Source organism: Chironomus tepperi, unplaced genomic scaffold (genome assembly GCF_022539635.2).
Source record: "Chironomus tepperi strain 1889 unplaced genomic scaffold, CSIRO-AGI_Ctep_v1 contig_191, whole genome shotgun sequence".
Classification (NCBI taxonomy): Eukaryota; Metazoa; Arthropoda; class Insecta; order Diptera; family Chironomidae; genus Chironomus; species Chironomus tepperi.
Window position 1 is genome coordinate 68,477 of NW_027226313.1, and position 10,421 is coordinate 78,897.

Consider the following 10,421-nt stretch of genomic DNA (forward strand, 5'->3'; position numbering starts at 1 on the left):
TTATTTTTTTTTAATTCCTTTTCTAGGCGAATTTATTTGAGTTTTTTAACTTTACAGGATTATAATTAATAACACATACGATATTTGTGATTGTTCTTCTTCAACACCTTAATCCAGTTCCTATTGCCATAAATGTTCCGAAAGTCCCGCCACCTTGCACCATCACTTTGCCTACATTATTTACTAATTCACGTCCTCTAAGTCCATATCTGAAGCAAAAAATAACAAAATTGTAAAATTGATACTGAATTGCGTAATTTGTTCTTGCCGGAAAGATCCAGCAACTTTTAAAAATTTTATGTTTTTCACTTTGATTTCTCACCTCAATGCTGAAAATCCACCAAATAGTGCACCACTTGCCATTCCAACACAAAATCCAATTGTAAAACCTGATATAAATAAGAAATAATTATGAAATGTCCTTAAATCCACAAAACACCATGAGTATTTACCATATTTCATTTTATCGAAGCAGCTAGGCTGAGATCCTTGTTGAAATGCATTACTTGGGACAGGCATTGTGATGAGGTATATTTGGCAGGTTGTATGAGTTTGATTAATCCGTAATTATTGTTAATTTTAATAAAAAGTCTTGTTCAAAACGACAGTAAACAAGTGCTTGAGAACCCTACACTTAGTTAAAACATTTATAAGGTTTTCGTGTTGAAATTTTTTCAAGTTCCATTCCCCTTGTTGTGTTTTGAAAAATAAATCAAAACATGCTTTGATGAAATTAATTATTTAGACGATAATAGAGAGTTCTGTAACGATTGTGTTAATTGACAGCTGAAAAAAATCAAACTTACCATCAGTGAATTAATTGATTTTGAAAATCAAGACCTGAAAAAGGAGTAATTGGCCATAAAGTTTTAAATGTAAGTATAACGAAATCTATTCTGATGCATTTAATTTCTTTAATATAGCAATTTTAATCCATTACAGTGCTAGATCCTGCATTCAAAATGAGCTTGATCAAATTGTTTAAAAACATAAAATTAGTAAATATCCAAAGATATTGTACAGCAATCCAAATAGTAACTCCGTCTGAATGTATCCAGTAAAAATGCTGATATCCTGGAAGAAACAAATCGTGAGCTTGTTCCCGGCGAAGATTTTCCAACATACTTCCCACCAACATTTAATTTTGCTGCATACGTGAATAAATCAGAAACACTGCAAAAGTTTGTTGAGCTTGGAGTGGATTTAAGTAAAATAGAGAAAAAGAAAGGACTTCCACAATTTTTAATGAGATTGGACTTTAATCGAGACGTCAGAAATCATCTATTATTGCTTCATGACTTAGAAATTCCTGCAGAATTATACGGCGAATTTCTAACAAAAAATCCTTTATTCTTCAAAAATTCTATCGAAGATCTTGAGACGCGCATTTATTATCTCCGGTCCAAGAACTTTTCAATTGAACAAGTCAGAACAATTGTATCAAAAGATCCATTTTGGCTAAACTTTTCAACAAAACGAATAGACAGAAGACTTGGTTGGTTCCAAAAGAATTTTGCACTAACAGGCGATGATGTCAGGTACTTAGCAACGAAATTTCCAAGAGTAATAACATCGCATTTGATGACAGTTCGAGAATTGAGTTTTAGTATTAAGGAAGAAATGGGATTTAACAAAGAAGAAACTAAAGCATTAATTTTAGCAGTTCCAAAAGTTTTAATGATGAGTAAGTATTAGGATGGTATAAAGTGCTTAGCTATGATTTACGAAATACCCATTTATATTACAGATAAAGACAGTCTGAATGAAAGGTTTAACTATGTTCACAACATTATGAAATTTTCACACGACAAGATACTTCAAAATCCACAAATCCTCAACACAAGACTCAGTCGAATCGAAAACCGCCATAAATTCCTCAAATTACTCAAGCGTGATCAATTTGATGAAAAATTACCTCGTTATGTATCACTTAAAGACATATATAGTGGTTCCGATGATGAGTTTGTAACACAAGTGTGCGAATCAACAATTGAGACTTATGATAATTTCCTTAAAACACTTTAGTGCAGTTAATAGCTATAAAAAAAACTGTGAGAAATTTAATTAGGCAATAAAACGATCGTAATAATGATTGTGCAACTTTGTCTTTGAGTTATTATTAATTCTCGCGGTATTAAATGTCGTGCTAAAAATACATTCAGCATAGCAAGTAGAGATTTTCACCTCATGCTGTTTTTTTACAATTAAAAAATATCCGTAAAGTCTGATGAGAACTGCAATTTTATATCAAGTGATAAAGTCCTTAACTGATGTTGGTTCCAGTGCATTCGTATGCATTTTATTGGAACTACATAAGAAGTCATTAAACTTAATTACTCAATCAACATTTTATTGATGCCATATCAAACCTTCTAAAAGACATCAAGACATATTTACAACAATTAAGAACCATACCTTGTATTGTAAGCATTGCTGATAAAATTATTTACTTACCCATGAGAACGATGAATTTGCATTTTTTTGCGCTGATGCTTTGTACATAAAAGAAAACATTGTATGTATGTTTATGTTGTAATAATCGTGATATGAGCACATTTTTTCCTCTTTCCATAGAGAATTTCCTTTAAAAGCTCGGAAAATTAAAATTCTCTTGGGCAATTAATTAAAGAAAGGAAGATACTGCTTAGGATAATGTTGTCCTGAGAGATTTATAAGTTAGCTCACTTTAGGAGATGAGTAATGTATTAATAATTTTTGATAAGGTTCATTGATATCAAGAGTTGAATTGGTTCTAACTTACTATGATACAGTAATCAGCTATGATCCATGGTCTCTCTTAGTTGGCTTCTGAAGCAGGCTCTTTCACTGGTTGCAAATTATCAATATCAAATGTAGCACTGAATTGATTCTAGTTTAGAGATTTTCTAATACAGCAGCTGATCATAATGGGATATAAAAGGTCTCAAATTAAGCTGCATAAAAGTTAATTGTCTAGAATTTGGAAAATTCTTGGATCATTTTTAACGGTAAAGTCAATTTTGAATGCACTCGCGAATATTCACCACTTGAGTGATAATTCACCATTTGAAAGACTAAATGTGGTTATGCGAGATTTAAAAGGGAATAAGCAGTCGGTCAATAATCTCATTCGGGAAGCTCCAATGCTCTGTTCAGAGCAGATTAATTGTTTATATTGTCATTCTGCCAAGTATGTAAGCAACTCAATAAAAGGCGTGCGACTAGAAATCGTAAGATTGTGATCTCGATTCTTTCTTTAGACAAGCTTTTGAATGACTTCTTCATTTTTCATTTTCTGCTAAATATTATGTATTGTTGATCTTTAATACTCCCAATGTTTGTCCAACTAACCAAATTGCTCACATTGAAAGTGCCGGATTTTTCTTCTGAACGTAACTTTTTCTCCTCTTTAACCGCGACCCATATCGCGCTTTCTCAGTCTCATCCTCCTTGTTAAACCACAGTTCTGATCAGTTAAACATAAAAAGTGCAATAAACAGTTTTAGGTGATTCAAATACATAATGGATCAACAATAAAAGAAATTACCATCAAATTATAATTAAAATTAATTGTATTTAAATATCCTCTCCCTCGCGGACACATTGAGAAGTGGAAAAAAAAATTTATAAAACGTATATAATTTTTTTATATTCACCTGAATTATTATTTACGAAGAGACCAATTGAGTCATAAAACGAATATTAATTTTCCACAGCCATAAAGTTCTCATTTAACAATTTCTTTTTTTTTTTTTGTTTTGCACATTCCATAGAGGCAGAAAAATATACGATACCAATAAAACAATTTTTCAATTATGGCCATCGTCCTCTCTCATTTCGGTATGACATTAAATGCCTGAACTTTAATTTCAAAATAAGTGACCCATAAAAATATATATTTATTAATTTGGCTCACTAAATATTTTTTTTTTGCAGTATTTTTCACTCAGATTTTTTTTCTGTGCTTCATTCTACCTACCATCTCACAATTGCTGCATTGATGGCTTTCAGGTTGCACATTTTTTTATGATACGAACATAAATTTCTTTTTTTTTGCCTCCCGTTTCAGTTTTTATTGATTTCACGATTCCTGAGTGCATTAATTTATTCATGACTTTTACGCAAGCAGCGATTTTTAAATTATTCAATTTGCATACATTTTAATGGACATTAAGAGGCATACCTGTCAGCATATTTTTCTTATTGAGATGCATATGAATCAGCTACTGTTAACATTTTTCTCTTTTTTTCGTCTATAGTAACAATGTTGGAATTAATTTAAAATTGTCACACTTATAATCGACAGAAATCTAGTTTTGGAATCGATTAATGCTTAAAGTTCCAGCACAAATTGAACTCTTTGTTGGTAAGGGAAGTTTAATTAATTTAATTTAGGTACTTAACTTGTTTTAAATTATTCCATGCCATTGGTAACCAATCAGTTTGCTTTGGAATCGTGTGATACAAACCAGTATACCGTAGTGGATGATTCACCTTGGATGCAGTATCTGAATCAAAAAATTCTCTAAAATGAAGCTGAAGAGAGCAGCGTACTACGGCGAACCACATTTTTCGCCGAAAAAATGGTTGAAATTTTCCTTCACGGTTTCGTCTGGGCCACTTTACGCCTTTACGTTAATGAGGCGATGCAGCGGTATCCTTGCAAACACGGTGTGTTTTTCGGTAAAATCGTAATTCCTTTTGGTAGTTCATTGCTTTAACATCTTCTTAACGTTATCGAATTCCCAAGTGACTTGTTTTTATGAATTATTTGCATGTCTAGATTAGTTGATCTATTCTTTGTTCGTAGAAATCAAAGTGAATGTTCCATAACCTGAACAGACAAGGAGAATGCTCATGAGCATATTCGTAAAATTAAGCATAAATTGTGTATCCTCATGATGACGCTCATTTAGATGAGCATGCTTATTTTTGGTTAGGATAAGACCCAGAGTTCAAAGTCGACTCTCATTTTGTATGAAAAAGTCGACTTCATGTAAAATTCAAGTCGATTCCGAGCTCTGTAAATCAAATGAAAAATTAATAAAGACATCATCATCAATATTCACATCCAAAAAATTCCCTTTAGAAACAAAATTATTTCAAAATCAGTGAACTTGATGTTAAATTGTCGGTGAAATTATGTATGACGTCATCATTAAAGTCTAAAACAACAAAGAAGAATGAGACATGCAAAACTTTAAGCTGTCTTGTCTGACACTTTCAGATGCTTATGGGGATTTATTTTTTTAGGGTAATTTAAATAATAAAAAATTTATTCCTATTATATGGAGATAGATGTAGATGTTATTAAGTCAAATAATCTTAATTCCTATTTTAATTTGGTAGTCTTGCTTGTTTCAGCATGCATGGTTTCACAATATTTCTTAAAATGGCATATAAGTCTATACTTCAAATTGTGATTCTAAAGCTGATTTATATGTCCAAATGAAGTTTTTGAATTAATGTCTCGGTAGGGACTATGCGTCAAACTGCATTTTTCGCCGTAAAGGTTGCCGTCAGAGCAGACGTAGCTGTGTCATAGCGAACACGGCGTGGTACACACATAGTCAAATATGTTGATTTACCAGATATCGAAAGGACATCTACCTTTCATATGCCGTAACCAGCCATGAAGAACAAAATCACAAAGAAGTTCTCTGAACGAAATGTTCAGCCATTATGCACATGAGTAAAAATATCTTAATTCCTATGTAAAAAATATCGAATGGTTAATAAGGATACCTTTAATTCCACATTTTCCCTGAAAATATCTAATGCACAATATATGAAAGAAATAGACTCAATGAAAGAGATGAAAAATGGTAAAAAGCATGACCTATCTGAATTATTAAAAAGGATAGCCAATCAAGTGGAAATTTTTCGGATGAAATGTGGAAAAATCTGGTAGAAAATGAATTGGAAGTGATTGATTAGAGCGCATATTTAAGGTTTTAAGGATGTTATTAAGGAATTGAATTATGCTTAATTAGACTGCTCATTTGGAATACAATACAGCTCAAATCATGCATTTCAAATTAAATTTTCAGAAGACTTGGCAGTTTCTCTATACTTTGGAACTTTGCTCAGTTGCCTGGTTGCCTGGTACAGCATGCAATAGCTCAATTCTCAAAAACAATACATTTTCAGCTAATTCCTTAAAAAACACAGCCTGCCAGATTTTTTATCTCAATGTTTATCTGTATATGAATCAGACTACGAATCAAATGAATGGCATACGGTATAAGTAAAGGTATAGGTAAGAAAAAATGAAGTGAGTGTTCAAAAGTTGAAAACATGGCATGGCAATAGCTGAGGGGTGAAAATGATTTTGAACATTTCTTGATTCAATAAATATTTTATTAACTTTCTCCGTGATTCATGAATATCTTAGTCAATTTTCGTAGCATATCTATCTACACCATAAAATGTTTAGAAAAGCTCAAGTCAATGACTGAAAAATCACTGCCATAGCTTCATGATGCAAACTTTTTCCTTTTTGATTAAACTTTACAATATATGGAATTTTCCCATTCGAGAGTTTTCATAATTTTTTTCCCGTTTCCTACTTCTTCACATATGTATGATCCAGGGACGTAGCCAGAAATGAATTTATGTTGAATTTTATTTGGGTTCCAAAAATAGATTTTGGAATTTTTTCACGATAAATCTCAGTAAATTGAAGAATTTTTTCAAATCAGGGTCTTGAGGGAGGGGTTCAACTCCTCTACCCCTGAATTGAGCCCTAATAATATGATCATAAACTTTTTTTTGTCTATGTTTATGTGGCTTCTACAGAAATGAGAGTGATGATGATGTTAAACCATCAAAAAGTTTAGTATAATTTTTTACAACGCGGAAACTTTCACGGTTGTTTTATAAATAACAAGTACACGCATGAATTTCAATCAGACTGTATGATATATATTTTTTTTTCGGGAAAATAAACTTTAAGAGCTCTTTATTGAAGCTGTATAAATAGCAATAGAGCTTGTGCTAAAATAAAACTATATGTGGTGTGCTGGCAGTATAGTACTTAATCTGAAATGTCGTGTCACATGTATGAGATTCAAGCAATGCATGAGTAAAGCCTCTGTGACCAAATGACATGCCAAATAGTTAGTTAAACCTTAATTTTGATAAGACGATGTGCAGCTTGATGTGCTATAAATAAATTACAAGCGACAAAAATAAAAAAAGGCTTTAAGGCTCTATAATGGTTGCTTTTATTAACACTAAATGGCCACCTCCTCAATTTGCAAGCCGTAAGGTCTTGATGCTCCCCCCACGCTTCCTAATGTCATAATGCAGTCTTTTTCATTTGCGTCACTTGCGATTGGAATCAAAAGTTGTCTTCAAACTGTCAATTAATTAGAAAGCACAAAATATTCCAATTTAGATTGGCATTAACACATTTCATCATGCAAATGCAACAAATTGTGTGCATCAAACTAACAATCTGATATCATTCAATATTATTTGAATAAATTGGCATAAATTTATTGGCACAAGTTTTAATCGCCGTTGTGTGATAAGTTTTCCATAAATGCAATCATTTCCACACATACACAAGATGGAGATTTACCTTAAATAAACAAACCAAGCAATAACAAAATAAGTAGTTAAGTCGACAAAATAACAACAGGAAAATGTTCATACATGAAAAACTTTTTTTTTTGTTGAAATTGTTGTTGTACATTTTTGGGGAAGTGAAACTGAAAATTGTCAACAGCAATTAAAATGCAAAATAGAATGAAACATATTGAGAATATCCTGAAGGTATTAAAATAAAGGTAAGAAAATGTATGAGAAATTCAATAGATGTTTTTTGGTATGAGCTGGGGTATGAGGTAAACAGGAAGTTCTATCAAATGCAAATGTTTTGTTGCCACGTTTCTGAGAGAAAAAAATAATTAAAATTTGCTCATGTCTTGTTTGGAAATTTGGGGTGTCCATCATTTAATGTCTGTTCATCTTAGTTATTGCGTAGCTAGGTAGAGGTAAGTGAGCTGCATTGCATGCCTAACATAAGCTAGATTGGCCTAGGAAATAGTCAGTGAGCTTCAGAGCAGGCCTAACATAAGCTAGATTGGCCTATAATATTGGTATCTGCAAAAAATTGCAACATCCTTCCCTGACTCCCATCCTAGACTAAATCCGATGTAAGTGAGTTATATCTTATTCAATTCCGAAATTCCATTCATTGCATCTGTTTTCAATAGTTTACAGGTATAGTCATCCAAATTAAAAACTACACTCTAACATTTTCCTCTTAATTTTAGACGAGTGTCTTCTTGTTGCTGAGTCGATTGAATTTATATATGAACGTAGAATAAATGTAGGACATACAATAGGAATAATAAGAATTATAACAGTGGCATTGCAGAGGAAAAATTAAACTCATACAATAAACAGTTTTCATTGATAAATCTCCAAAAGAGTTATTTTTTTCCTGTTTATTTGCTCTCTTTCATATTGCTTCTGGCTCCTGCTGTTGACACTTCAGCTATCCATGAGGCCGATGAATAAAAGCTCGGATGATCTCAAGAAAAAAGAGAGAAAGAACTAAAATAAATAAAATGAATATAAATTAAACTTTAGATGAACATGAAAATTTTTCAACATAGAAAAGTGTTCCTGAAGTTGAAGGCATGCAAGCGAAATAGGATCAGTAGTAGAAAAGAAGAGGAAGAGGAAAAGAAAAGAAATTAAGTGGAAAAGGTTGCAGCAAGAGCATTCGAGACTATAGAGGAAATGTGGCAATGTGCAAAACATGTTTAAAAACAAAAATTTCTACAAGCGGAAGATGTAGATGAGGAAAAACAGGGAAAAATTCAGCACACAAGTTCCTATTCATTGTCAGCGTTCATTTTTTAAACTCATTTTTAATATGAGAAAAAAATCGAAATAGTTCACTATTTTTGGCATAAAAATACAAACAAAAATATAAATAAATTGGTGTGTTGACAAAGAGTTTGCGAAACACTGAATAAACATTGCATCTGCTGAAGAACGCAGATTTTAAAAACTTCCTGTTTCAGGTAATTTGTAATTGAAATCTTATTCATTCTCAATGATGTTTATTCTTTGGGGTTTAAAAGCAGGTTGAGATTTTGTAAACAAAGGGGTTTTCAACTATGAACAATCAATAATATTTAAATCTCAAATGAACGTTATAACAGTTTTTGTGATTCAAATGCTATAGTTTGCTACTGAAAGAAGTTCTAAAGCTTTTTAATATTCCATCTTAATTATTAACCTGATGCTGTCCATATTTATTACTTTTTAGGTCACTTATGTCAATGTAGTTTCAAAATTTAGACTTTGATTTTAATTGAATAAACTTTAATAATTATAGCAGAACAAAGACAAAATGTCATTAATTTGTTTTAGAAATATATGAAAATAAAAAAATAAGGAAAAAATATTGCGACAAAAAATGCACATAGATTGCATGTTGCCATAGAGTATGAAAATAAAAATGTATTGTTATGCATGATTTTGAGTAAGTTTAGAGAGAAATTTTTGATGACTTTTTCACCCCCAAACTCAATGATGAGAAAGAAAAAGTTGAAATTAGTTTCGAATGTTGAAATAGTGTCAGTCGCATACAGACACATAGAGAGACAAAAACAAAGGTGAAGGGATTTTAATTAAAATGAGTTAAAACTTAGACTTTAATTAAACTGTTTCAAATCTATCTAGGTGATTTTTTTTTTGGTTGTTGAAAAATCGCGCTATTAAAAATTCACACCAAAAATATCAGCACAATCACTCATAAGCACACATTGTTTTAAACTTAGTGATGCAGAAATATGAAAAATTCATTCATCGAGTTTATTTTGTTTATACCTTTATTCAGGATTTTTTAAAAAACATATTTGAAAAGTTCGATAATAAAAATCACACATTGGAATAACTTTTCATTCATGCATTGAAATTTCTTAAAACGTATTATTAATTTTGAATAGTTTTTCTAATTTTCACCAAACGAGCAACTTTCGGATTTTTTGTCATTTTTTAATTACCAAAATTGAATTTTTCATGCATAGAAATGGACCATAAATCAAAATTTTAATTCACCTCTGCAAAAATCAGCCTTTTTGTGCATTATGTTTGCATCATTTGAAATTTTGAAAATGAATGCTGTATACCGTACCAGAGAACGTCATTTCGTGTAAATCTTTTGTTAATTATTTTCATAATTTTACTTGTCAAAAGTCAAGTCTTAACTAATTCAGGTGTGTAATCTTAAAATTTGTAGAAGTCATGTCAATGCTCATCAACACTCTTGATTCATTAAGAAAATATCTTATGATAACAAGACTTTGAATACTCAATGAGCAAGCTAAGATACACACAAAAGTTCATAGCCTTCATTTTCACGGTAAACACGAAAAAATTGAAAACTTTTTAAAATGTCAACAAGCACAAAATTTGCA

General features: G+C 31.3%; 2 protein-coding genes across 2 annotated transcripts; one reads left to right on the forward strand and one right to left on the reverse strand.

The window, feature by feature from the left end:
* On the reverse strand, window positions 1-651 carry LOC139089681 (reactive oxygen species modulator 1). Its single transcript, XM_070639266.1, has 3 exons — window positions 453-651; window positions 323-389; window positions 1-209 (listed from the first exon to the last, which is right to left on the reverse strand). The coding sequence occupies exons 1-3, from the start codon at window positions 517-519 to the stop codon at window positions 101-103; spliced, it is 243 nt and encodes an 80-aa protein (XP_070495367.1). The 5' UTR covers window positions 520-651; the 3' UTR covers window positions 1-100.
* Window positions 652-1,053: 402 nt separating this feature from the next.
* Window positions 1,054-2,100, forward strand: mTerf3 (mitochondrial transcription termination factor 3; the record flags this gene model as incomplete). The annotated part of the gene is made up of 2 exons (XM_070639265.1): window positions 1,054-1,684; window positions 1,748-2,100. Coding segments are annotated over 2 exons (909 nt in total), but the record flags the coding sequence as incomplete, so codon positions are not given.
* Between the last annotated feature and the right edge of the window lie 8,321 nt (window positions 2,101-10,421).

What these genes read in the sequence shown, in the direction of transcription:
- LOC139089681 (XM_070639266.1), bottom strand. Translation starts at nt 519, where the DNA reads ATGCCTGTCCCAAGTAATGCATTTCAACAAGGATCTCAGCCTAGCTGC. An exon ending in CTTCGATAAAATGAAATATG is followed by an intron (nt 390 to 452) that starts GTAAATACTCAT and finishes TATTTATATCAG; the next exon opens with GTTTTACAATTGGATTTTGT. An exon ending in GGTGGATTTTCAGCATTGAG is followed by an intron (nt 210 to 322) that starts GTGAGAAATCAA and finishes TTTTTGCTTCAG; the next exon opens with ATATGGACTTAGAGGACGTG.